Source organism: Phacochoerus africanus, chromosome 1, assembly GCF_016906955.1.
Source record: "Phacochoerus africanus isolate WHEZ1 chromosome 1, ROS_Pafr_v1, whole genome shotgun sequence".
Lineage (NCBI taxonomy): Eukaryota > Metazoa > Chordata > Mammalia > Artiodactyla > Suidae > Phacochoerus > Phacochoerus africanus.
This window is the reverse complement of record NC_062544.1, coordinates 146270884-146298431: the sequence shown is the minus strand read 5'-3', so window position 1 is coordinate 146298431 and position 27548 is coordinate 146270884. Positions and strand designations below refer to the sequence as shown.

Sequence of the window (27548 nt, the reverse complement as noted above, 5' to 3'; positions counted from 1 at the left end):
TGTTAGATGAATGTGTGTTAGAATGGGGATAAACTGGGAGTTCCCGTCATGGTATAGTAAAAATGAATCTGACTAGAAACCATGAGGTTGCGGGTTTGATCCCTGGCCTTGCTCGGTGGGTTAAGGATCCAGTGTTGTCGTGAGCTGTGGTGTAGCTCACAGACGTGGCTCGGATCCTGCATTGCTGTGGTTGTGGTGTAGGCTGGCAGCTGTAGCTCCGATTAGACCCCTAGCCTGGGAGCCTCCATATGCCTCAGGTTTGGCCCTAAAAAGGGGAAAAAGAAAAAAAAGGGATGAACCATAGCTGAGGCTGAGCTTGGCTCCCTCCTTTTCTTGGTGTGGCCTCAGGCCCTGGGTCCCCCACTCTCCTCCCCAAGAGCCATGTGACAGACATGGAGTAAAGATCAGCTTTATTACTGGCATGAAGGCAGGGAGGTGGTGATAGTGCTAGGCCCTTCTGGATGAGGGAGCGGAGGGCTTGATCAGCCAGCTCTGATCCTCCAAGTTGGCCTCCCAGTGACATCCAGGGTTCCAGGTGCCTCTGGGTTTCAGCAGAAGCAGTAGGTGGGCAGGCGGTAGACTGCTAGGCAATGGATAGTTGCGATCTCAGGGCTGCTCTGGAGCTGGCGTTGGGCTGGGGTTGGCAGGTGGTGGAGGGCGAGGCTGGATGTCCCTGGTGCGCATATAGGACAGTAGCTGCTCCGGGATCTCAGCCAGCACATCCTTGGCTAGTCGGGCCATGCTTAGCACCTGGTTCCCTGACCGGTCGACATAGTCTCGGAATGGGACGAACTGGAACAAGCACAGACAGACAATCAGATGTGGGCAGTGGCCAGAAGAGAGAGGAGTAAGGAAAGGGGCAGTAGGGAAGCTTCCTTGTTGACCCCTAACATCTCTTTCCAAATATCACACTATCTCCTATCCTCAGGAGCTTTCTACATTTGCTTTCTCCCCACCCACTTTACTTTCCCCCCACCTTCTATTCACTCTCAACCCACTCCAGCTTGGCTTCATGCAGTCTACTGCTGAACAGCTGAAACTGCTGTTGCTAAGGATGTCAGCAACACTGCGTTCCCAACTCCAGCAGGCAATGACTGTCAGTCCTCATCTTGCTGACTCCTCTTTAGCTTTCCACTATGTTTGACCATGATCTCCCTGGACATACCACTCCTGATACATGACATTCTTCCAGATTTCCTCCTACCTTCTGGAATGCTTTTCTTTTTCATTCCTATTCTTCTTGGTCTACCTGATCTTTAAATCTGTTCCCTTCTCTCAATTCTCTTCCTGGGTGATTTCAAACTTCTGTGACTTTACAAAACTGTTCCCTGGATTAAGAGATACAAACTACTATGTATAAAATAGATAAGCAGCAAGGATATATTGTATAACACAAGGAATTATAGATTTTATCTTATAATAACTTTTAATGGAGTATAAACTAAAAACACTGAACCACTATGCTGTACACCTGAAACTAATATATTGAAAATCAGCTAGGAGTTCCCGTTGTGGCTCAGTGGTTAACGAATCTGACTAGGAACCATGAAGTTGCGGGTTCGATCCCTGGCCTGGCTGAGTGGATTAAGGATCCGGCGTTGCTGTGAGCTGTGGTGTAGGTCGCAGATGCAGCTTGGATCCTGCGTTGCTGTGGCTGTGGTGTAGGCCAGTGGCTACAGCTCTGATTAGACCCCTTGCCTGGGAACCTCCATGTGTCACAAGAGCAGCCCAAGAAATGGCAAAAAAAAAAAAAAAGAGAAAGAAAGAAAGAAAATCAGCTCTACTTGTCAAAAAAAAAGTTCCCTGATGACTCCCAACTTTATAATCCATTCCCATTCTCTCTTCTAAAGCCCAGAGACACATATTTAGTTGCCCATATCCCATCTCCCTTCAGTTGTCTTAGATACCTTGAGCTCAATGTGTTCACAACTGAATAATAGGCTTTTCTGCCAAATCTGCTCCTCCTCCAATTTGGGACTATCACTCACCTCGTTGCTCAAGCTAGAAAACCGAGAATCACCCTTGAAGCCTTCCTCATGTCCTGTCACCATTTAATCAGATCTTCAACTTCTGTAAATTGCTCTTAAATCTTTTGAATCTTCTTCTTCTCTCCATCCTCACTGTTTCCATTCCCATCCAAATATCCTCTACTATTTCAAAGGCTTCCTCACTAATGGGTCTACCAGCTTCTTTCTCACCTTGCCATAGTCCACCCTACATGAAGCATCTCTTCATGTCTTTACTTATTTATTTTTGTCTTTTTTAGGGCCATACCAGTGGCATATGGAAGTTCCCAGGCTAGGAGTTGACAGAGAACTACATCTGCTGGCCTACACCACAGCCACAAAGCAACATGCAATCCGAGCTAAGTCTGTGACCTCCACCACAGCTCAGAGTAGTGCCGGATCCCTAACCCACTGAACAGGGCCAGGGATCAAATTTGTGTCCTTATGGATAGTAGTCGGGTTTGTTACCACTGAGACATGATGGGAACTCCTCTGCATGTCTTTATTTTTTATATTTTTATTTTTTTTGCCTTTTTAGGGCTGCACTGGTGGCATATGGAAGTTCTTAGGCTAGGGGTCATATTGGAGCTGTAGCTGCCTGCCTACACCACAGCCACAGCAACTTCAGCTCTGAGTCGCATCTGTGACCTATAGCAGAGCTAATGGTGAGTGAGGCCAGGGACTGAATTTGTGTCATCACGGATACTAGTTGGATTCATTACTGCTGAGCCAAGATGGGAACTTCCCTCTGCATGTCTTTAAATGCAAGTCTGACTCCTTTATGCACAATCCTTCAAGAGCTTTCCAATTCTTTTAGAGCAAAGCCCCAAACTTCACCTTAACTTGCAAGACCTTGGCTTCCTCTTCTCCTCACTCACTGTGATCCTGCCACCCTGGCCTCCTGCCTTCTCCATGGTTGGGCCAGAGCCTCAGAGCCTTCTCACATGCTGCTTCTCTACCGTCATGCTTATACTTTCCTTTAGGTTTCATTTCAAATGCCATTTCCTTGTAGAAGCCTTCCCTGACTACTGTACCCAATCAGGTCCCTGTTATAGGCTCTCATAGTGGTATTTGCTGTACCTCTGGAGCACTGATCACAATCTAATGAGATGTTTAGCTGTGTGATTATTATTGGTTGCTTCTACTAAAGAGCAGGAGCCTCGAGGATCTCCTATACTATGAATCCACAATGGCTGTGGCAACCTGCCTCTTTCTCAAAAAGAATTTCTTCAGTGAATATAGGAAGGCTGAAAGAATGCAGGGGATGGGGTTGGGGGGGGGGTAGGTGATTAAAAAGTCAGGAAGGGAATGTCTACTAACTTAGCCTCTCCCTCCCACCATGCCTTTTGGCTCTATGATTCCTCTCCTTGGTCAGGTCTACCTGAACGATGTCCCGCTCTGCATATCGTCCCCTAGAGGACACGCGCACATCATCACCATCCAACTCTTCCATTGCTGCAGAAAAGACACCCCTTAGCTGATTGGCCTTTCCCACACCAACCCATGCTGCACCCTCCCTCTTAGCTCCCCTGTGGAGTCATCAGGAGAAGGCCTAATGGTTGTGTCAAAGTCCTACAAATACTGGGATTGTAATGAAGTAATTATGCCTTCCCATGCATTGCATCTTCCCAGGAACCCCAAGAAGGAAGTATCATTTCTGTGAGGGAGGCCTGGGTGGCCAGGTTCTCCTCTGTTTCCCCCAGCTCATGGTCCCACTCATGGACACCCCACATCTTACTCACCCTCAAACATGGCTGGTCCCACACCAACAATAATAATAGACATGGGCAGGGAGGAGGCCTGTGAGGGAAAGAGAGTAAATGGTTGGGGTGAGCAGCAGTAACAAGGGAGGTGACTATTGGCAGACCATTCTGCATGTTGTGTGTGATGTTTCTGCACATCTTAGAAGTAGAAGCACTGATTCCCGCTGAGCCAGATTATCAAGGATGTCTGAATATGTAATAGTCTTGAAAGATACAGTGTCTTCCTTTAGAGCAAAGGGTAGGTTTTTTTACTGTCCAGTATGATAAAATGTCTCACACTGGAACAAAGGGCATGCTTACTGCCCATTATACAAGACTTGGGTTTCCTAAGCTCAGGGTTTCTATTCTATAATGCAATCCACTGTGGGTACAGGTCCATTTGGCCCTCTGCACATCATCTTGTGGGATTTGGGACTTACAGAATAAGAGAAAATGCTAATTGTTGAGCTACTGCTGTTGTTGGGAATAGCAAAGTTCTTTGTCTCTGATCCAGAAGTCTTGTATCTGCTGCCAGCATCCATGAAATTGGCAAGGTATAGACATCTATACATAGAACTTCCATATGACCCCACAATCCCACTCTTGGGCATCTATCCAGACAAAACTCTACTTAAAAGAGACACATGCACCCGCATGTTCATTGCAGCACTATTCACAATAGCCAGGACATGGAAACAACCCAAATGTCCATCGACAGATGATTGGATTCAGAAGATGTGGTATATATACACAATGGAATACTACTCAGCCATAAAAAAGAATGACATAATGCCATTTGCAGCAACATGGATGGAGCTAGAAAATCTCATACTGAGTGAAATGAGCCAGAAAGACAAAGACAAATACCATATGATATCACTTATAACTGGAATCTAATATCCAGCACAAATGAACATCTCCTCAGAAAAGAAAATCATGGACTTGGAGAAGAGACTTGTGGCTGCCTGATGGGAGGGGGAGGGAGTGGGAGGGATTGGGAGCTTGGGCTTATCAGACACAACTTAGAATATATTTACAAGGAGATCCTGCTGAATAGCATTGAGAACTTTGTCTAGATACTCCTGTTGCAACAGAAGAAAGGCTGGGGGAAAAATGTAATTGTAATGTATACATGTAAGGATAACTTGATCCCCTTGCTGTACAGTGGGAAAAAAAAAAAAGAAATTGGCAAGGTAAATTATTAGTTTGCATTAGGATAAAATCTCAACCCCTTCACAGTACTAACAGTGACCCCCTCCCCACCAAGCCCTCCTCCTCAGACTCACACTGACAATGGCCTCTTTGGTCTGTGTCATGTCAGAGATGACCCCATCCGTGATGATGAGCAGAACATAGTACTGGGAACCATCAGAGATCTTGGCTGCAGCCCTGGGTGAGAGGCCAAGATCAGAATCCAGCTGAAATCCCAGAAAGGCCAAAGGAACACACCATCCCTAAAACTTCCACAGCCAGCATGTAAGCAGTAGCAAGGGCTAGGGCTTCTGAAGCTCAGGCTCCTTCCCCAGACCTGGCTCCTGCCCCACCTGCCATCCCTCCAGGAACATTTATAGAGCACTTACTATGGTAGGTACTGTGTTAAGCAATGGAGGTACACAGTAAGGAAAAAACAAGTCCATCTCAGTCTTTTCAAAGGGGGGGCACTGATTCAAGAATCATAGAAATAGCTATAAAATTGCAATGATAAGTGGGATAGAAAGAGACACTGCTATGACTGTGTCTTGTAGGGGATTGTGACATGGCCCAGAAGGACAGTGAAGTCTTCTTTAAGAAAATAATGTTTGGAGTTCCCGTCGTGGCACAATGGTTAACAAATCCGACTAGGAACCATGAGGTTGCAGGTTCAATACCTGGCCTGGCTCAGTGGGTTAACTATCCAGCATTACCGTGAGCTGTGGTGTAGGTTGCAGACGCAGCTTGGATCCTGTGTTGCTGTGGCTCTGGCGTAGGCTGGTGGCTACATCTCCGATTAGACCCCTAGCCTGGGAATCTCCATATGCTGCAGGTGCAGCCCAAGAAAAGACAAAAAAAAAAAAGGAAAGAAAATAATGTTTGAGGGTGAAGGAGAGGAGGAAAGAGAAGAGGCTAAGGGAAGGGAGGGTCATTCGAGGTAGACGGAACAGCCATGGACAAAGGCCCCACGATGGGACTGGAGGAAGCCCACCCTGTCTGGAGCCAAGCAAGTAAAGAAAGCAGAATGAACCACATGATGGGACAGGGCCCAGACCATGCAGTGCTTTGTGGGCCCTGGAAAGATTTTGGGTTTTATGCAAAAGCAAGATCAAAGGCTGAATGCCTCCTTTCCTCCCTCTCTCTCCCTTCTCCTCTCTGCTGACCACGTCCCACTGCCTAGGCTTCTGGTCCTCTGCCAGTCTAACAGCTGCTTCCAGAGCTCCTTCTCCTTCTCTTACCATCAGTCTTTGAATCTAAGATTTTTTGATCAGAAAAGAACTCAGAAATCATTGCGTCTAGTCCCCTTATTGTATACATAAGGAAAAAAAAAGACCTCAGAGAGCACAAAGGCTGTGGCAGACCTGATCTCTTGACTTCCAATCTCAAGCCCTGTGTGGGTTGGAAAAGATGGAGCTGCACTATGCACTATCCAGTAAGTTAGCCTCTAGTTCCTATTGAAATTTAAATTAATTAAGTTAAATAGAATTAAACATTCAGTTCCTTGTTCACCCTAGCAACATTTCAAATGCTCACTATCCATATGTGGCTGGTAACTACCATAGAGGACATCACAGATACAGAACATTTCCATCACTGCAGGAAGTTCTATTGGAACCCGTGTGGTTACCAAAAAAAAAAAAAAAAATCAGAGGAAAGCATGGTGAGAGTGGAGGATTCAAATAGGTATAGGAGTTCAGTTGCAGTGCAGTGGAAATGAATCCGACTAGTATCCATGAGGATGTGGGTTCAACCCCCTGGCCTTACTCAGTGGGCTGGGGATCCGGCCTTGCTATAAGGTATGGTGTAGGGTGATGGCTATAGCTCCAATTCCACCCCCTAGCCTGGGAACATCCATATGCCATGGGTGCAGCCCTAAAAAAGCAAAAATAATAAAAATAAATAAAAATAAACAAATAGGTATAGTTCATTTTGCCCAGGGTGAGGGTGGGCCATGATCCTTCTTAGCAGCCCCAGCTCCCTTCCTGAATTTTGGCTGCAGTCTCATCAGAGGCTTAGGCTGGTACTGCTTCCAGTCACTCACTCATTTTGCAAATAGTCATTGCACACTGGCGGAGTGTCAGACACCAAGTTTGATACTGAGCATGCATCACTGTTCTGGGGGGAGATGGATGCTTATACCACTAAGATGCTTTGAGGTCAGGACTTTGAGGACATGACATCTAACCTAAGACCTGACGAATGAGTAGGAATTATCCAGGCAGGGGTGAGAGTGGGGATGTTGGGGATGGGAAGGTAAAGGGGAAGTGTCCCAGAGACAAGGAATGGCATGTGCAAACATAGGAAGTATGTTCTAGGAGGCGCAGGTAGGACTACAGCAGAAAGACGGGGCTGTAGCAGTGGGCAGGGGCCCCTCATGAAGGGATTTGTGAGCCAGGGCAGTTGGGGCATGGGAGGTACATCTTTGGCTCCCTGCCAGATACCTGGCATTCCCATTTAGACCTGGAGCCAGGGGACTGGCTGGGGAAGGCCAATCTGTGCCCCACTTAGCTGCTGGGCAGGAAACAATGAAGAGTCATCTGTGATCATCAAAATCCCAGCTGCACACTTAAAATACATGATCTCATTTAATCCTCACCACCATTCTATGAGATAGGCATATATTTTATTCCTATTTTTATTTATTTATGTATTTATTTATTTATCTTTTTGCCATTTCTAGGGCTGTTCCCCATGGTATATGGAGGTTTCCAGGCTAGGGGTCGAATTGGAGCTGTAGCCACTGGTCTATGCCAGAGCCACAGCAACGTGGGATCCAAGCTGTGTCTTCGACCTACACCACAGCTCACAGCAACGTGAGATCGTTAACCCACTGAGCAAGGCCAGGGATCGAACCCACAACCTCATGGTTCCTAGTCAGATTCGTTAACCACTGAGCCACGACGGGAACGCCTATTTTATTCCTATTTTTAAAATGAGAAAACTGAAGTTTGGAGACATTGAGTAGCATCCCCAAGGGGTGGTGAACCTGGGTCCAAGCCCCCACTTGACCAACTGAGCCTAAAGCCTAAGCTCTTGATTCCTCCAATCTACAGTCCTGGCCTTCTCTTTGTACAGTCCTTATATACGTGGCATGTTCTGGTACTGTTTACTGTTTATTGAGCCTGCCCTTTCATGCCTCTGTACTTTTCACAAGTGGCTCCTTCTGCCAGGACTACTCTGCACCTCTTTCTCTGATAAAGTCCAGTTCACCCTTTGCACCCAGCCAAGTAGTCCTCTCCATGCCTGAGCTGCCTGGGTCCTTTCAGATGGTCTCTCTGCCCTTCCAAATGGGTTCTCACACCCCTGGTGGTACCAGCATGTGTGCTCAAGGGCACTCAAGATCACAGGATACTTGGAGCATTCATTCTATTATATGATCTGATGGGTAAAGCCAGATGACTCTAAGTACACTTAAAACACCTCCTCCCCAAATTACAGCATAAATGGACACAATGGCAGAAGAATGAAAAACTTGCATTAATTTTTAAGTTAAATATGGAGATTTCAAAGACATTTTCAGCTTGGCTGCTTTCAGCTATGCCCCCAGATTCCCCTAAGGGAAGCAGTCATTTGCCTTTGCCAATAGGCAACTTGCTGGAAAAGTCTGGGAATCTCTGGCCTACAGAATGTAATGATTTATTTATATTTCTGTCTCCTGCTCCAAGGCAGGAGTTCCCAAGGGCAGAGACTAGAACTGATTCATCTCTGAGTCTCCAGTGCCCCAGCAGAGAACTGAGCAAACGCAGATGCCCTTTGAATAGTAATAATGATAATAATAGTAACAGTAATAGAGCTAACACCTATAGCACTTATGATGTGGCAGGCACTATTCTAAGTACTCGACAAATATTAATTTAGTTAGTCCTCACAACAGCCCTGTGATGTGGATATTAGTGTGCCCATGTACAGTTGAGGAAACAGGCACAGGGGTTAAGAGTCTTGTCCACAGTCCTACAGCTGGTTAAGAGGTAGAGGGGGTATAGTAACTAGTCTAGCTCCATAGCTCACATTCATGCTACTTTCCCTTTTACTGAATGTTTATTGAATGAATGAATGAATGATGAATTTGCTCAAGATAATATTTTAAAAGTCTGTTTAATAAAACAAAAAATAGGAGTTCCCATCTTGGCTCAGTGGTAACGAACCTGAATAGTATCCATGAGGATGTGGGTTTGACCCCTGGCCTTGCTCAGGATCTGGCTGTGGCATAGACCAGCAGCTACAGCTCCTATTCCACTCCTAGTCTTGGAACTTCCATATGCCATGGGTACAGCCCTAAAAACACCAAAAAGAAAAAAGAAAAAACAACCTCAGGTTCCATTATTAAGTGAAAAAATCAGTAGTGAAACTTGCAACTCATAGTTCCACATTGTAGCACAGCCGAAACGAATCCAACTAGGTACCATGAGATGGCGGGTTCAATCCCTGGCCTCGCTCAGTGGGTTAAGGATCTGGTGTTGCCATGAGCTGTGGTGTAGGTAGCAGACGTGGATTCAATCTGGCGTAGCTGATTAGACCCCTAGCGTGGGAACCTCCATATGCTGTGAGTGTGGCCCTAAAAAAAAAAAAAAAAAAAAAAAAAAAAAAAAAAAAAGACAAAAGACAAAAAAAATAAAATAAAATAAAATAAATACAAGAAACTTGTAACTCAACTGCCATTATAGTTGTATAAGGAAAGACCGGCGAGAAATATATATACATATATATTCCCATGGGCAGTATTCTGGTTGATTTCCTATTTAATCCTCCATCCTTGAGATTTTCTATGGCAATGTTATGCTACTTTTTTTTTTTCTTTTTTGGCCTCACTTGTACCATGCAAAAGTTTCCGGGCCAGGGAATGAACCTACACCACAGCAGTGACCAGGGATGCTGCAGTGACCCTGCCACATCCTTAATCTGCTGAACCACAAGAGAAGTGCTATGCTTTTATTTTTTTCTATGATTTTTTTTGTTTTATTTTTATTTTATTTTTTCCTTTTTTAGGGCCACACCCCATGGCATATGGAGGTTCCCAGGCCAGGGATCCAGTCGGAGCTACAGCTGCTGGCCTACACCACAGCTCATGGCATTGCTGGATCCTTAACCCACCGAGGGAGGCCAGGGATCAAACCTGCAACCTCATGGTTCCTGGTCGGATTTGTTTCCACTGTGCCATTATGGGAACACCATTTCCTATGCTTTTATAATTAAAGAAACTATTATCCTCAGTGTGACTTAGAAAATAAACTAATCTTTATTAGAGAAAAAAGGAGTCTCTGGAAATATAAATCTCCTTGAAATTTTTCCACTTTTATTCTCTTTTTTTGTTTCATGTTTTCACTTTCCACCTTTCTGAGGTATTTTGTTTTATATGAGTCGCTTTTGTTTAGCATATAGTACAGTTTACTTATTATTTTTTATGCAATCAGAGAAACTATCTTTCAATAGGTGAATTTATCTAATTTAGGTTTATTGACATATTTGGTTTTAGTTCAGTCATTTTATTTTATTTGCATTAAAAAGTCATTTGAGGAGTTCCTGTTGTGGTGCAGCGGAAATGAATCTGACTGGGAACTATGAGGTTGGGTGTTCGATTCCTGGACACACTCAGTGGGTCAAGATCTGGCGTTGCTGTGAGCTGTGGTGTACATCGCAGACATGGCTCAGATTCTGCATTGCTATGGCTGTGGCGTAGGCCAGTAGCAGATTTGACCCCTCATGCTGTAGCTGTTGATTTGATCCCTAGCCTGGGAACTTCCATATGCTGCAGGTACAGCTCTAAAAAGCCAAAAATAAATAAATAAAAATAAATAAAATCATTTGATCAGTGAGCTGGATTTTCTTTGTATGTCTTTATTTGGAAAATTTGAAGTTACTCTTTACTTTTAGAAGTTAGTCTTCTATATTTTAATCTACCACTTGGGATCATTTTAATCTACTATGACACTTACTATGGGCCAGGCACTGTGCTAATCATTCTTTATTATTATCTAATTTTAAATTCCCAATAACCATACAAAGAAGGTGTTATTGTTATCCAATATTACACCCATTTACAGAGATGAAATGGAGGCTTAGAGAAGCTTAGTTGCTTCAAGTCACATGGTTAAGTGAGGGGTGGACCCAGGATGACTCCCAGTTTTGATGCCAAAGCTTGTGCCTTCTTCATTGTTCCATAGGCCCTTCTCTCTTCCCTAAACTTGAGGCCTGGGTTGTTGTTCGAAGGTAGTAGGGCTGGGGTAGTTTTTTGACATCCTCTCTACCTCAAAATAAGACATTATGAAACCTCTTTATACCAGAGCCTGGCCAATACTGAAACTTTCATCCTCTCCCTAAAGCCCAAATTCACCGAAGAGTGGTCCTGACAATCCTTGGGAAGTCAGTCCCCTGTCTGGGTTGTCTTTTTTTTTTTGTCTTTTTTTGAGTTTTCTTCGGCTGCTCCTGTGGCATATGAAGGTTCCCAGGCTAGGGGTGGAATTGGAGCTGTAGCCACCAGCCTATGCCAGAGCCACAGCAACCTGTCTGGGTTGTCTTAATCCCTCCCAACCCCACCCAGTTTGCTTACCTGGCCACCTGGTTGATGACAGGAGCGAAGTAGGTGGGCCCGTAGAGCTGCACTGTGCGCAGGCTCTGGAAGTAGCTCTCTAGCACGCCCTCAATGCCCGCACAGTTGGGGTCTTCGTCATTGTTGTTCTGTCAGGGAAGAGGCCCTCCTGGGCTGAGCCCATGCACAGTATGCCCAGGATTGCTCTGACCCCAGCTCACTCTTTCCTTTTTCCATTACTCTCATGCTCCCCTCCAAACTCCAGCCCTGTTTCCCTCCCTGCTCTGCCATCTTTTCCTAGCTCCTGCTCCTCTGCAGGTCCTTTACCCTTAGAAGAAACATAAGTGAAGAATCGTATAAACTTAGGTGGGCCAGATGCCAGGGCATGGAGTCTAGACTCTGACCCATATCATACCAGGGGGAACTGATGGGAGATCCGTCCCTCAGGAGGCAGCTTGGCCCCAAAGCCGTAGGCTGGGAAGAGTTTATCACTGTCATAGTCCTGGATGATTTCTCCCACTGCCTTGAGGGCCATGGCATAGGCGCTGAGCTGATAGGGACTCATGTAGTGCAGGGAGGTGGGCTGCAGGGGATTCCCTGTAGGGAAACATGAGCCCCTCCTCATGGTCACTTTGATCATCTGTCTGTTCACCTGTCCATTCTTGCATCCATCCACCTATCCATTCATCCACTCTTTTCCCATGTGCTCCCTCATTATTTTACCCAGTCATCCACGTGTTCATTTATCCATCCACCAACTCCTCTATCTATCCATCAGCTCATCCACCTACTCATACATCCAATCACCCATCCACTGGCCATAGTTGCCTTTCTTTCTTTCTTTTTTTGTCTTTTTGCCATTTCTTGGACCGCTCCCGCAGCATATGGAGGTTCCCAGGATAGGGGTTGAATCGGAGCTGTAGCCGCCAGCCTATACCAGAACCACAGCAACGTGGGATCTGAGCGGCGTCTGCAACCTACACCACAGCTCACGGCAATGCTGGATCGTTAACCCACTGAGCAAGGCCAGGGATCGAACCCGCAACCTCATGGTTCCTAGTCAGATTCGTTAGCTACTGAGCCATGACGGGAACTCCCTCTCTCTTTCTTTCTTGGCTGCGCCCATGGCATGCAGAAGTTCCTGGGTCAGGGGTCAAACCTGAGCCACTGCAGTGACAATGACATATCCTTAACCCACGGCACCACAGGGGAACTCGCTTTCAATCTATTTATTCATCTCTATCCATCTGCTTCTCCATTCTTTTATGCAACTATCCACCCACCTATCTATGCATCTATTCATCCGTCCGCTCACTTGCCTACCTGCCATTTCTCTTTCTTTCCCATCCATCCACATAGCCATATTGTTTTGTCCATCCATCCTTCCCTACCCATCCCATTCATTCACATCTCTGTCTATCCTGATATGTATCCACCTACCTGTGCACTCATCCATTCCCCTATCTACATACCTGTTATTTCCCCAATAAAAACATCTGTCCATTTGTCCACCCACACACCGTTTCATGCATCCACCTCTCCAGTCTACTGTACTCACCTGTGATCCATTTGCCCACTCTGTTTAATCATCTATCCACCCACTCAGCCATCATTTTCTACCCATTTATCCATCTCTCCTTACACTCCTGTTCTCTCTCATCCATTTATTTACTCATCCACTTCTTGAGCTATCTATCCTTTCAGCTTTCTTTGACCTGTTTACCCTATTTTTCTGTACCCGCTTCTAGCTTCTACCATTACATTCAGTAATCTCCTCACAACACTTCTGCCCCAGTATCAGCCTGGCTGGGCTTTGCCTCAAGCCTGGGTTTCCTGGGTAAGTTCCCAGGTCAGAATCCAGGCCAATCCCTAATGACTTCTTTAGAATTCCTCTGTACCCCATCCCCCCATCCATGCCTCACCATTGGAAGCTGTGAAATCAATGGCTACTGTGAAGTTCAGTTGTGTCCTGTTGGGGAAATAGATTGAGAAATAAGGGACTAATACTTACACCAGGATTTCTCAAACAGTAGTATGCATACAAATCACCTGGGAATTGTGTTAAAATACAATTTATGATTTGGATGGCCGGGGTGGAGACTGAGATTCTACATTTCTAACAAACTCCCAAGTGAGGCAGATGCTGCTGGTCCATGGAACACACTTTGGGTAGCAGGATTAAATGCCTTCTCTGCAACAAGTACATTATATATCATTCAACTTAACCTTTACTAGAGTACCCTGAAGTAGTAATTAACATCTCCATTTTACATTAGTGAAGAATGAGGTTTAGAGAAGAAAGTACCATTCCCAGGTCTGCCTGCCTCCACTAAACCAGGCAGAATGTCCCCTACAGTCAGCTTGTCTTTTCTCTCTCCTTGGCCTCTCCCTTTTACCAGCCATATCTTCTGTCTGGGCCCCAGTGAGGTTATTGAAGACCACTAGTCTGGCATCTTTCCGGAGGGACTGGAAGCTACAGTTGAAAGGTAGTCTTGTGAAGAGAACTAAGCTGGGCAGCACTCTGTGTTTTACAGAGCACTTTATGGTCTGCCAGGTGTTTTAAAGTTTTATCTTCATGACCACACTGGACCCTGACCATTAATAAAGAGTAAAACTGAGGCTCAGAACTGGGAGTTACTCACTGCTAGGCTTTCGGCCCAGAGCTTGGCCTGTGACTCACCCTCCCTTGATGTAATCGACAAAAGTGAATTCAGAGTCCACAGAGAAGGAAAGCAGCGTCACCTGTGGGACAGAAGAGGCAGCCCTGCTACTTTGGAAAGGGTAGCTGGGGTGGGAAAAGGGAAAAAGGCACTTGATTCTACACCCTTATCCAACCCGTCCAATTTCTGGAAGGGCAAAAAGGGCAAGCTGTCAGGAACATATTGGGATTTCCAAAAGTATATTAAATTGGGAAATATAACTTAGGTTTTTAAAAAAAAAATCTGAAGAGTAACGATCAAAAAGATTTCCTTAGGTGAAAGAAAAAAAAAGAAAAAAGAAAACTTCAGTGGTGCCACCTTGTATGCAACCTCACTCTACCATGTAACCTGTGCTCACAGCCTTCCCGTACCCTGAGCATTTGTCTGTCAGTGGGGATAGAAACAGAAGGATCCAGGGAAGGCCAGAGCCCTACGGAGTACTCACAGTTCCCGAGTTGACATATTTCTTTTTCTTACATTTCTTCCGAGGGTTAAGTACCTAAGTGAAGAAGATAACAGTGCTGATGGGAAACAGAGGAAAGGAACCCCACACTAGGCACACTAGGATGGAGGCAGGGCTGGAGCTCTCACCTCATACACTGTGAACTGGTTCTGGGCCTTGCTCAGCTCTCTGTAGCTGGTTGTGAACTCACCGATGAAGTCGTGGCTACAATAAGGCCAGGGGTGGGTGAGCAACAGCTGCTCGTGGCTTGGAGCCATCCCTGAAACCAGTCTTTTATGCCCACTATCCCCTGCCTCTATTTGGGCTGCAGGACACTGGGGTTCAGGCCAGAAGAGGGGCCAAGCTAAGGGGAAGAGACAGTGCATCAGAGACAACTGAGGGCATCAATTGTACCCAAGGTCCTGGCATCTATCATTATCCTTTCTGGCTTCCAAGGCTACTGTGGGATTCCTAGTGACTGTATTCAGGGAATTGTTTGGGTTAAGTACAGGAGGAGGTGGTACTATGCGGGGCACTGCTACCTTCCATCCCGGTCCCAGTCGTACACGTCAATCTTCACTGTTCTGAAATGCAGGAGATAAACATAGGCTGGGTGTGTATGATAAATCAGAGACACCCCCACCCACTCAACTGCACACAAATCATCCTCCCATCCACACATCAGTCCTTCTAATAACCTTCCTCCCCTTTGTTCTATCCGTTCATCAGTCCATGCCTGTACCCAGCTATCTACTGCCATTATCGCTGTTACTACTACTGCTGCTGTTTGTACTACTATTACTATTCTTTATTACTTATTGAGTCTTGCTATATTCCAGATGTGGTTCTCAGCATTTTCAGATTGTCTAATTTAACAACCAATTTATAAAGTAAAAACTATTATTATTTATTTATTTATTTATTTTGCTTTTTAGAGCTGTACCTGCAGCACATGGAAGTGCCCAGGCTAGGGGTTGAATCGGAGCTGTAGCTGCTGGCCTACACCCCAGACACAGCCATGCCAGATCCTAGTGGTGTCTGCGACCTACACCACAGTTCGTGGTAGCACCGGATCCTTAACCCCCTGAGCAGGGCCACAGACTGAACCCGCATCCTCACGGATACTAGTTGGGTTTGTTTCCACTGAGCCACAATGGGGACTACCTATCATTTTGGAATAAGGAAACTGAGGCACAAAAACAGTAACTTGACTAAGGTTCATAACTAGTAAATGACTAAGCTGAGATTTAAGTTCAGACATCCTGGTTCCAAAGACCATGTTCTTAACTACTATGCCTAAGTCATCTCATATGTCCATTGATTTGTGTAGCAGGTCAACCATCCATCCATCAATCTAGCCACCTATTTACCCATATATTTGCTAATCCAATTACCTATTAAGCTCTATCTAACTATACATCCAGCACTCCACTGACTCATGGATACATACAAGCATCTGTCTGTCTCTCCATTCATCTATCCTGCCAAACACCATCTGACATTTGTCCATCTGATCATCCATCCATCTGCATAGCCATCCATGTATGTGCTCATCCATCCTCCTACCCACCCATCTATCTTTAAACTCCCCACTTGTTAATTCGTATGGTCAGCCTATCCACCTACTTTACACTCATCCATTAACTAACTCATCCACCAATCCATCCACCTCTCTACTATCCATTCATCTGTCTGTTAATCCACCTGTCATTCTGTTTATCCTCCTGTTTTCCAAGTCATCCCTCTGCCTTGCCAACCATCCACCAATCTCTCATAGACCTGTCTGTCCTCTCATCCTTTTACTCATCCATCCATTAATCCACCCACCACCTGTCCATCCACTAATCCACCCATCAGTTCACTCTTCCATTCATCTGCTATCCATTCATCCATCTCCCCCTCTACCCACCCACCCGTCCTCTTATATACCTATCCAAATACTCATCTATCCATTTACCAATTTACCTACTTATCTGACCACCCATCCATATTTCTTCTCATTCATTTGTTTATTTGCCCTTTCATCCATCCATCCATTCATCCAAGCAGGCTATCCATCTGTTTCCCTGTGCACCCATCTCCATGTCTAAAACTCTGTCTCACTGAGCAGGATCTTCCCACACTATTCAAGACATTTCTGCTTTCATTCTGTGGCCCAAGAACCCCACTCTCACGCCCTTGTCCCCTTACTCCTTAGCTTGTGCTGAGCATACCTGTCGTAGTCTCCATTGCATAATGCCCGCACAGGGATGCTAAAGGGCTGCCACACAGGATTCAGCGTGTTTTTCACAACCTCTGTCTTGTGGCAGATGGTAAACCTGGAGAGGATAAGAGAACTGGAACCTGCCTTTTGAGCCCAGAAGTGGGGCCTGATACTCTTGGGGTTTCCAGAACATAAGTGCTGCCTTAGGTGAATTCTGGGCTCAGGTCTTTGTGAAGTCTAAGATGCTCCAGCCAAGAGCCCTAATGGGCCCATAGTCACGGTAAGGGCAGTGACTCACGTGCCATCCTCATTGCTCCTGTAGAACACAAGGAAGGGGTCTGATTTCCCAAAGAAGTCCTTCTTGTCCAGCTTGTTTGCACAAAGCTGCATGGTGGCAATATCCTAGAGATGAAATTAGGCTATTGACATTCACATTGCCTACAGACTCAGACAGCCCATAAAGGGAACTGGGGAGAGAAGAGAGCCTTCTGGGTCTAGCATGTGGCCTTACTGACCCGGCAATTGCTAAGCTCCTCTGCAGTCAGCAATATGGTCCCACACTTCTTGCCTGGTACACCCCTGGAAGCAGAAAAAGCCTCTTTGTGAGGTGGGGAGAGTAGGAAACAAGGATGGGGGTGGCCGTTTGGGATTGGGTGGGTTGGGGATTTAATTTGCCATTTACCGACTGTCCCCTGAGTGTGTTCACCTAGGTGGCTCCTGGTGGGGAAGGACCTGACTTTAGGGAGGGGTCTGTAGTCTGGAAGGAAGGGGTTAACCTAGCCTACATGGACATTTTATAATGCTAGTATGGGAAAGTCTTAGTATTTAGAGTTCTGGGCAAGTTATTTTCCCTTTCTTGGGGCCCTGGTTGTCTAGGTAAGGAGAATCTTGCCCACCTCTCAGGGTTGTGAAGAGATCAGAATGAGTGCATGGAAGAAAAAGCAGTTGGTGAACTTGGAAGATATGAAGGTGGTTCTCAAAGCAGACCCTGTGTCTGCTATATGCCAGGAACTGTGCTAGGTGTGAATTGGCCAACTGGCACTTTCCAGATCTTCTAGACCCTGCCTTCAGGGAGCTTCCAGGGAGAGGTGGGGTGTCAAAGTCATTAGGCAAGTAGAGCATGATGCAGCAGTCCCAAATGAGGGAGAGGAATTTCCATCCAGACCCAGGCCGAAATGGCTGGTTTGTTGGGTCAGAGATGCGGTGCTTCCTGAAGACTGTGAAGAGTGAAATAAAAAAGACCTGTGAACCCTTATTCCCTTTTGATCTAGGAAGGGACACCTCCATGTGCTTGAAGAGTGCACACCAGGACACCCACCCCTCGTTTGCCTTGGTTCTCCAGTAGTCAGGGACCCTGGTGATATGGGCCTGCCAACCTGCACTCCTAGCATAGCTTTCTGCACATCCAGAACCAAGGCACCGATCCCACTGCCTTCTCACTGTTCTTTGCCTCCTTAGTGTTCTCCCACATCTCCTCACCCAGTGTGAATTCCACTCTCTCTGGATTATAATAATCACTCCCTTGCATCCTACTCCTTTTCCCTTGCCCTTCTTTCACTTCTATATACTTATTTGGCAGAACCACAGCCCTAGTTAAATCCAGCTCTGCCTAACCCATACTGCACCTGTACAGCTGAATATGGCCAGAGGGAAACACACGTTCGTGCTGATTGGTTTCATTTTAAATGCCTGACCCCAAACCTCCAGAGAGTCCTTAATCATGCTGTACATCCCGAGTCCCTTCGTTCTCCGGTTCTGAGATGACAGTTCACTCCTCCTCCTCTCTTCTCAACCCAAAAGGCCTCCTCCTCCATCCTCACTCTCAGCCAATGACCTTGTTTTGTGCTTCACTGACAAAACTGAAGCAACCAGAAGAGAATGTCCACAGACCCACCGCCACACCTACCCTGCCTCCAGTATCTTCACCCACACAAGGCCTTCCTACCATTGCTATAAATGACTATCCGTGTGCCTATTTATCCCTCCACTATGTGCTACATTCCACACCGTCTTGGCTGCACAGGGACATCACTCCAGCAACTCTCTACTCTTTTTATTATGTCAAAATTTCAGTTTCTATTGAATCATTCCCATTAGCATACAAATGTGGTATCATTTTTCTGATGTTACAAAGTTACATTCTTTTGTATGCCACAGCCCCAGCCACAGCAACACAGGATCCAAGCTGCGTCTGGGACCTACACCATAGCTCATGGCAACTCCGAATCCTTAACCCACTGAGCAAGGCCAGGGATTGAACCCTCATCCTCATGGATACTAGTCAGGTTCTTAATCTGCTGAGCCACAACAGGAACTCTTCTTACAAACCTATTCTTGACTTCACCTCTCCCTTCAGTCACCCCTCCTTTTCTCATCTCTTTGTAGCAAAATCATTTGAAAGATTCCTAATTCCCATTCCTCTCTTCCGTTCTCTTCTAAACTACCCCAACCAGGCTGTCATTCCCACCTCTCCTTCAAAACTCTGTTTGTCAGAGTCACCAGTGACCTTCACATTTCTAAATCCATGGCCAATTCCCAATCCTCATCTTACCTGAACTGCAGCAGCATTCTGATAGAATCTCATCATTCTTGATACGTGTCCTTTCCAGGACAATACCACCTTCTCTCAATTATCCTCCCATTTCAACAATACTCCTTCTCAGTATCCCTTCCTGGTTCCAACTCATGGAGTTTTGGTCTTTGATCTTCTTGTTCTCTCTCCTCCCTTCTTTAGTGATCTCATTTAATTTCATGTCCTTAAAGAGCATCTAAGATTCATGTTTCTTATTGCCTATTTGATATGTCCACTCAAACATCTAATAAAAATTATGAAATTCAAGGGGTTCCCTTGTTGTACAGCAGGTTAAGGATCCAGTGTTGTCACCACAGTGACTTGGGTCTCAGCTGTGGCTCAAGTTCGATCCCTGGCTCAGGAACTTCCGGATGCTGCAGGCATGGCCAAAAACATTACATACATATATATGAAATTTACATATATGAAATTCAACATGTCAGATTGAAATACTAATTGAATTCCCCCCACAATTACCACTCTCTCACTTTTTTTTTTTTTAAATGAGAGTTGCAACATTTATTTCAGGTTCTCTCTCTCTCTTTTTTTTTTTTTTTTGCCACTCAGGCAGCATGTGGGGATTCCTGGGCTAGGGATCAAACATACACCACACAGCAGCAACCAGAGCCAAAGTGATGAGAACAGAGGAGCCTCAACCTACTAGGCCATCAGAGAACTCCCTCACTTTTTTTTTTCTTTTTTTAAGATCATCTCAGTTTATGGCAAATCCATCCTTTCGTATGTTCAGGCCAAAGTCATCCTCGACTCCTTGTTTCCTCACATCCATATTCAAATGGTCAGGAGTCCATTGGATCCATCTTCGAGATATATCCAGAATCTGACCACTTCTCCCCTCCTTCACCTCCAGCACGCTGATCACTGTAACACCTCCCTGCTTCTACTTTTGTCCACCCAAGTTTTAATCTCAGCCCAGCAGCCAGCATCCTCATTTGAAAGCAAGTCAGATCATGTCACTCCTCCGATCAGAACTCTCCAGTGGCTGCAACTCAGAGTAAAAGCTAAAGTCCTTACAGTGGGTACAAGGCCCTAACTGAGAACCCTTTAACCTCACTTCCTCCTTTCTTCCCCCTGCTCACCCTGTTCCACCTACACTGGCCTCCTTGCTGCTCTTTGAATGTATCAGACTTTTGCACTTGGCAGTTTTCTCTGCCTGGAATATTCCTCTTCCACATATCTGTACAGCTGACTCACTTGCTTTCCTTCAGGTCATTGCTTTGGAGTTACCTCTCCATGAGGCCTACTCAGTCATTCTGTTAAATTTGGCAACTCCCACCCACCCAGCATTTCCAGTCCTTCTAATCCCAGTCTAATTTGCCTTTTTCCCACAACAATTAATGTCTTCTAATATATTATGTATTTTACTTCTTTATTATGTCAATTTCGGACTGTTTCTCCCACTTCTGTAGTATAAGCTCCCTGAGGACAGGAACATTTGTTCTGTTCACCATTGTAACCGAAGCCCCTTGAACAGTGGCTGACATAGTGTGCCCAGTAGTATTTGTGGAATGGATCCTCACACAGGGTATGGCTTACAAAACATGCTAATAATAAACATTTAGTAAGTGAATGTAAGGGAAATTCCAGAGGACTTGATTTAGTGAGGGAAGTTTCCTGGAAAAGGGCCTGCAAGAGGACCTTAAAGGTTGAATCAGATTTAGAAAAAAAGGAAGAGAGAGAGGGAAGACATGTCAGGTCTGAGAATGACTTAAGCAAAAACCCTGGAGATTAGATTTTCCCACGATGATGACGGGAGCCACTGAAGGCTCCTGACCAGGGTGACTCCCAACCTCCACTGATACAGGGTCAGCTGGCCTTATGAGGAGATTTCCGAGACCCACTCTTCCCGCCTTCCAGTTGAGCTCACGTGAGGGGTCGCTCTACGCGGCTGCCCTGGCCTCCGATCACCTCTCCCAGGGCCAGGAACGCTTGTCCCAGGAAATCCTGCACCAGGATACAGAGTCAGCAAGGCCTGGAGGGGGCTGGTGGCTCAGAGACCCAGTCCAGTCCTGGTGATGTTGCTACACTGACCAGGGAGACTGGAGGCAGCAGAAGCACTTGGTCTGTGCTTTTAAGGAGGGGAAGGGGTCCCCAGGCAAGCTGCCCTTTCTTGGTTCTGCCATCACTTTAAGCCAGGATGCCATTCCACCTCTCACACACCATAACCCTGTTCCTGCCCAGCCGCCCTTCAGCCTCACCTTCTGAGGGTCCCAGCAGCAGTCGAAAAGGAAGAATAGCAGTGAGAAAGAGGCACAGAAGGGAAACTGAGGCAGGAACAGATGAGGAAAGCAGGGAGGGTGGGTTTGAGGGGTAGAAGGGCTCTGAGGAAGGTCATTTAACACACTGAGCGCTGCCTTTGTGCCCAGCCAGCCTGTGAGGGGACAGTCACTCACCGGTTTGGAGATGTTCGTTTTGGAGTCGACATTGTACCTGGGAAGAGAGTGGGACCAACGTGGGGCAGGGCTGATGGGAGAGAGGCTGGAAAAGGGGTCAGATTTCAAGTCCTGGTTATAATTGTGGGTGGAGGGAGGGGCGGCCTCGGCCCTGAATTCAACTTGGATTTCTCTTGGGCAGGAGTCAGGGTGAGGGGTGAGTTGGAGCCTGGGGTCTGCTGCTGGGGGCAGAGTCCTGTCAGAGGCTGGATGTAGGCAGAGGCGGAGCCAAATTAGGGAGCAGAGTTGTGGGCAATGAACTGGGTTGGATCTGACCTAAGGGCAGGGCTAACCTAGCCTTGAGGGCGGGGCTGAGGCTTGAGTGGAGCTCTTCAAAGAGAGCAATAAATCTGGGCCTGGGGGTGGGGGTGGGGTCCAAGCCAGATTTCTGGGCGGGGCTCACACATCGAAGCGCAGGTTTTGCTTTTCCTCAAAGAAATAGTCAAGGACGAATTTGCGCACAAAGTCTGGATTCAGCGTGTTATCGATCACCTCGGTCCGTCCGAACTGAATAAGGAGCGGAGAGTCAGCGCGGGGCCTGCATGGGGGCAGATGACTTCTCGTGGAGGCTCTGGACCAGGCGAGGGTTCTAGGACTTACCTCCCGCCACTCCTGGCTGGCCCGGCTCTGCGTGTACAGCACCACCACTGCAGGCAGGAGCAGAGGCGGAGAGGGCAGGACGTCAAATTGGCCCGCACCCCCTCTCCTCCCCTCAGTCGCTCCCAGACCCCAAGTTCCCTCCCTCCTGGCCCTGGCGCCGCCTACTGGGGTCGGACTTGGAGAAGGTGTCGAGGTCCAGCAGGTTCCTGGAGAAAGCAACAAACAGACGAACAAGGGGTGGGTCATCCTGGAGCCCATCGTCTTGACTATGCCCAGAACCAGGCGCCTGAGAGGCATGGGCTCAAATCACACCTCCCTCTGCCATCACTACACCCTGCTGGGGGTCCGCGTTGTCAGCACGCTAGACAACACCGGAAATCTCAGCCCAAGAGCCGTATCTCTGCGGTCTGGATGCCTACATGTCCACACTGCCTCCAAGGGCTCAGGAAAGATGGATAGCCCCCAGAACTTTGTCTTCCCGGGGCCCAGATCCTACTGGATTCCAGCGACTCATCTCTAGAACCCGCAGGCTGAGTCCTCTTTTGTGGTGGGGGCTGTTTAAATAAACCCCCTTCCTGAGTCTCCTAGTAACTCCCCTGAGTCTGCATCCGCGATTTTCCAGCCCCAGATGTTGTTTCTTCCCCCCCGCCCCCCTCCCCACGTTTAGCCTCTGTCCGCACAGAGCCCTAGAGCCGGGTAGTGCCGGGGCAGTGACCAAGCCCTCCCAAGAGTGGCCCGCTCACCGGCAGGATACGGTAATTTCAATCTTGGTGGCCGGGACGCTGCGCTCAGAAGCTCCGCTGAGAGACATGGCTGGTCGGGTGGCCGAAGCTGCGGGAAGCTGCAAGATTGGGGACACCGGGTCTGCTAGGGGAGGCGGTGGTGGCGGCTGTACTCCCTCTAGTCCTGCGTGCGCTCTCACTGCTCGCGCCTTCACTGTGGCCGCTGGCGCTGCGGCTCCAGATGGCAACACAGCCCCGCCCGGCCCTGCGGGTGGCCCCCGCCCCATTGGAGCAGTCTCAAGCTGGCCAGGAACCATACACAAATCCAACTTCAATCCCCAAGGTGGGAGAGCCCTCCCAGCCCTTTTCCTTTGGGTGAAACCCAGCCCACCCACCCCCACAGTAGCTGTCCGCGGTGCTGAAGGGTTGGGGTGTCTGGGAGGCATTGGGGAGGACTCTTCTTCCTTAGTCGCTCCCTCAACAATCTTCTCCCCCTTCCTCCTTCCACCCTCCTTCAGTCTCTGAATAGGAAGAACTACACATCTGTTATTAGCTGTGTTACCTTGGGCAAGTTACTGCACATCTCTGTGGCTCAGTCACTTCATTGGTAGAAAGGCCATAATAGCTCCTACTTGGGGTGCTGTAAAATTTTATCAAGATAATCCACAGGAAGGACTTAGCACAAGGGATTGTACACAGTGGACACTCAAGAAAATGTTCACTGCTATTCCCTTCCTCTGGGCACTCGCACTCATGACCTCATCTGTGTTTAGTGAGAAGTCAGTAAATGGTGCCTGTTACAGAACTGTGCAAAGCCCTCTGCCCATGTCTTTGAGCCCTCAGGACTTCATGGTAGAAGTCAGAGATACACTGTGAGGATGCAACCCACTCTAGGTCACAGTGTACATGAAGGTGATGATCAGCCAGGCCCATCCTCCCCACATTGCCTACTGCCTCCACAACCCTGGAAACCAGTGCTCATCACAGGCAGGGGCTGTAGGTCACCTGTATCAGCAGCAGGCTGTCTGCTGAATATGTTAAAAATGGATTCCCCCATGCATTTCTCAGTTAATGAAAATCTGAGCATCTTCAAGTTGCAATTTCAGGCAGCCCTGAAATCTGCAATGGATAAACAGGCTTCCTAGGTGACTAAAGCCCTCAGGTCTGAGGACCACTGCTCCCACCTTAACAACTTGTGACTACATGTCCCCATATCACCAGAGGCTCTCATGGCTCCGAAATTAAGAGGCACACTCAAGTCTCCAGTTTTCTTCCTGCCTCATCTGCCCCATCCCCATAAAAACCCCTTCTTCCAGCACAAACAAGGGACAGTGAGAACTTTCCAAATAACTCCACAAAGACAGCAGTCAAATGATGATACAAGACAATGGCTGTTAGGAGTTCACTGGTGGCTCAGTGGGTTAAGGATCCAGTGTTGTCACCACTGTGGCACTGGTTCAATTCCTGGCTTAACAACTCCCGCATGCTTTGAGTGTGGCCACAAAAAAAAAAAGTAACTGTTCAAAAAGACTTTGATTTTATTTTGTGATCTGTGTCAAACTGCCTCATTCTCAGTGCAGGTGACTCCTCCTTCCCAGGAGACACGAATGGGAAGTGGGGGTCTTTTGTGAGGTCTTGGCCTTCACAAGGACTCAGGGAAACCCCACACGATTCTGAGTGTTGACAGGAATCCTGGCAAAGACTAAGGTGGGTGGGAGGCAGTGACTAGTGGGGTGGTGGACACCAGTCAGGAAGCTGGGGGTTGGAGAACCCTGTCCTTGGCCCTGCTCAGTTATGGGGCTGCTGTGTGCATGGCAGAGATGGGGAGAAGACTTCTCCCAACCTTGAAGGACCCCCTTGGCCAGGCACAGCTTTGATTCTGCTCAGAGCTCAGGTGAGAGAGGAACAGGAGCTGTTGTGGGCTGGCTGCTTCATAAGGTGCTGCTGCTGGTGCCCCGGAGTCCAACACCACGGACAAATTGCTCTAGCAGACCGCCGATGGCACCTGAGGGACTGGGGGCTGCTGCCCGAAGCCCCACTGTGCTGCTGTAGGCAGCCAAGAAGGCTGAGCGCACCTCCTGTAGCCGAGTCTCCCGTTCACTCAGGGCTGCAAGCCTGTGGGGAGAGAGGGAGAGAGGGAGGGAGGAGGCAGAATTAGTACATCACCCTGGGGCAGGCTCCAACATCCTCTTCCTTACACCACACTGCCTAGCCTTCTGCATTCACCAGCAAAGGCCAGCATCTGCCAAGTGGTTCAGGCTCCAAATATTTGGTCCTGTTCACTTCTTAAAACTCCCTCAGCTCTCAGGCTGCTATTCCTACCTAGAGAAGCCAGTGTTCTCACCAGAAACCTAGCTACAACTTCAGTCACTGTAGTTCCCCAGGTAAACAGCTAGGAAGGTATTGGCCTTTCCAGCAGGACTCCTATTCTGATTTTGTTTTTTCCTCCCTGGCCTCTATAGGCACTTATCACAAGTCACAGAGGGGAACAAGTGAATGAAAACTCAGGCTTATGCATTCCACTTGAGGCTGTTTGATACCTTGAAGGGTCTTTAATAGAAAAGGCCCAAGGTACCAGCCACACTCATCCTCTGGACTCAAAGTTATGCAGTTGAGGGGTAGGAGGGACATGGAAACAGAGGAAAGGTCACACACCTACAGATAAGCCCTCACGTTCTATCCACCTAAGTACCAAGACCAGCCCTGAGTACAGATTTACTTCAAAATTTCCCCTGAGACCAATCCTGGGATAATCCCTCCTGCACATTTGTCAGAAGCTGCAGCCATGTCCCCAGTTTTCAAGCCCAAATCACCTGCATCCAGGGCCTGGGAGAGCAGATGGAGATAGGAGGAGAGATGACAGTCCTGGGGTAAGTATGGGGAGGCGAGACCCAGGGAAAGTAGACTGGTGGGATAGGAGCAGAGAGAGTGAGAGTGAGTGAGTGAGTGTGTGTGTGTGTATGTGTGAGATATTCAAGGGTGATGGGTAAGTATGTGGAAAAGAGAAGAGACCCAGAGAAAGTAGACTGGTGGGAACAGAGAGAGAGTGTGTGTGTGAAGGAGAGAGAGAGAGATATTCAAGGGTGAAGGAAAGTCAAATAGCTCTAACAGCAGCTCTAATAAAATAGGACATACTGAATTCCTGCAACACTATGAACAATTCCAAAGTCTAATTTGGCATGTGGGAGAGATTCATGGCCCTAGATCTTCTTTACTTCTTAATTAGTTTTCACATAGGCTGGAGATGATGTGTGCTTCTTTAGCTTTTCCTTAGAGCATACAAGCAGGAAAAATTTAGATTAGGACTCTGTATTTACAAGAATACCCAAAGGTCCATATATGTGCATTCTCAATGCCCCCAATACATGGGAGGAAGAAGGGGAAGAGATCACAACCTCTTTAGAAACAAGAAAACTAGAGCCCAGGGTAACAGGTGATCCACCTGAGGACGCAGAGCAAGCAAAGACTGGAGCTACCATAGTGCCATTCCCTCTCAAGAGATGAGCTAGCAGGCTCAGAAGTCAAGGCTGATACTCAAAGACACAGCTGGTAAGCCTAACAGCTAGGATTTGGATTAAATTTCTGACACCAAAGCCCAAGCAATGAACCCACATACTGTGAGACCTCACCAGGAATCAACCTTAACCCTACCCTCATCCTGCAATCTTGGAGGCACGGGATCACGTAGAACCTAGCCCCCTCCTGGGAACCAGCAAGAACTTGAGGGTTGGCTACGAGCACAGAGAGCAATCCAAGGTATAACTGTGGGTTCTGGGGCTGGAGCTGCCTACTGCAGTGGCTAATGCCAGATAAGTGAAGGGCGCTGTCAAGCAAGGGCAGAGATGTCTGCTTCCTTGAGAGATGGCTCCTAAGCATCCGGCTCAAGTAGAAAGTCCCTACAGAAAGGTTCAGACAATCATTTTTGCTTATAACTTTATTTATTTACTTACTTACTATGGCCACACCTGTGGCATATGGAAGTTCCCAGGCTAGGGGTCGAATTGGAGCTGCAGCTGCCAGCCTACACCACAGTCACAGCAATGCGGGATCCAAGCCGCATCTGTGACCTACACTGTAGCTTGCAGCAATGCCAGATCCTTAATCCACTGAGCGAGGCCAGGGATAGAACCTGCAGCCTCATGGATACTATGTCGGGTTCTTAACCCGCTGAGCCACACAGGGAACTCCCAGATGATTATTTTTTTAGCCTTCAAAATCTAAGACAGAGCTCTTATTCATGGCTTAAGGGCTTGGCTACAGAGAAGGCTGTGACCAGCACTTGTGGCCTCTGAAGTCCCTGGGTTACTCCCTAAGCTGCAGGCCAGGGCCTAGGAGCACCAGATAGGAAACCCAAGGTCTGGTACCTTCCTTCAGCAGAGATCCTTCTTCACTCCT

At 47.4% G+C, this 27548-nt stretch overlaps 2 protein-coding genes across 14 annotated transcripts in view; both read right to left on the bottom strand.

The window, feature by feature from the left end:
• Positions 1-393: 393 nt before the first annotated feature.
• Positions 394-25070, bottom strand: CPNE9 (copine family member 9). Of its 6 annotated transcripts, none has more exons than XM_047780109.1 (21): positions 24997-25070; positions 23175-23272; positions 22597-22637; positions 22432-22478; positions 22235-22338; positions 21793-21829; positions 21267-21343; positions 17325-17388; positions 17108-17211; positions 16820-16924; positions 15149-15190; positions 14756-14831; positions 14610-14663; positions 14146-14207; positions 13388-13434; positions 11881-12062; positions 11487-11614; positions 5035-5137; positions 3749-3806; positions 3388-3461; positions 394-792 (listed from the first exon to the last, which is right to left on the bottom strand). In XM_047780109.1, exons 2-21 carry the CDS (start codon positions 23240-23242, stop codon positions 607-609), a joined length of 1659 nt encoding a protein of 552 aa, XP_047636065.1. In that variant the 5' UTR covers positions 23243-23272; positions 24997-25070; the 3' UTR covers positions 394-606. The 6 variants fall into 6 exon arrangements, with proteins under 6 accessions (XP_047636065.1, XP_047636055.1, XP_047636073.1 ...); XM_047780099.1 differs by lacking the exon at positions 24997-25070 and adding an exon at positions 23716-23790; XM_047780117.1 differs by lacking the exons at positions 3388-3461; positions 24997-25070 and adding an exon at positions 23716-23790.
• The window catches only part of MTMR14 (myotubularin related protein 14), a 45588-nt gene continuing 42713 nt past the window's right edge, over positions 24674-27548 (bottom strand). For all 8 annotated transcript variants that reach the window (XM_047779995.1, XM_047780012.1, XM_047780060.1 and 5 more), the window contains one exon: positions 24674-25268. In XM_047779995.1, coding sequence (XP_047635951.1) covers positions 25085-25268 — 184 coding nt within the window. In that variant the 3' untranslated portion in view covers positions 24674-25084. The remainder of the gene's footprint in view (positions 25269-27548) is intronic.

Excerpts from the sequence above, each read along its gene's own strand:
- CPNE9 (XM_047780099.1), bottom strand. The coding sequence starts at position 23,736 with ATGTGCAGTAACTTGCCCAAG. Across the intron at positions 17,389-21,266 it reads CGCGTAGAGCGACCCCTCAC|GGGTGTACCAGGCAAGAAGT; the intron begins GTGAGCTCAACT and ends TTCTGCTTCCAG. Across the intron at positions 5,138-11,486 it reads GTCATCAACCAGGTGGCCAG|GGCTGCAGCCAAGATCTCTG; the intron begins GTAAGCAAACTG and ends CCTCTCACCCAG.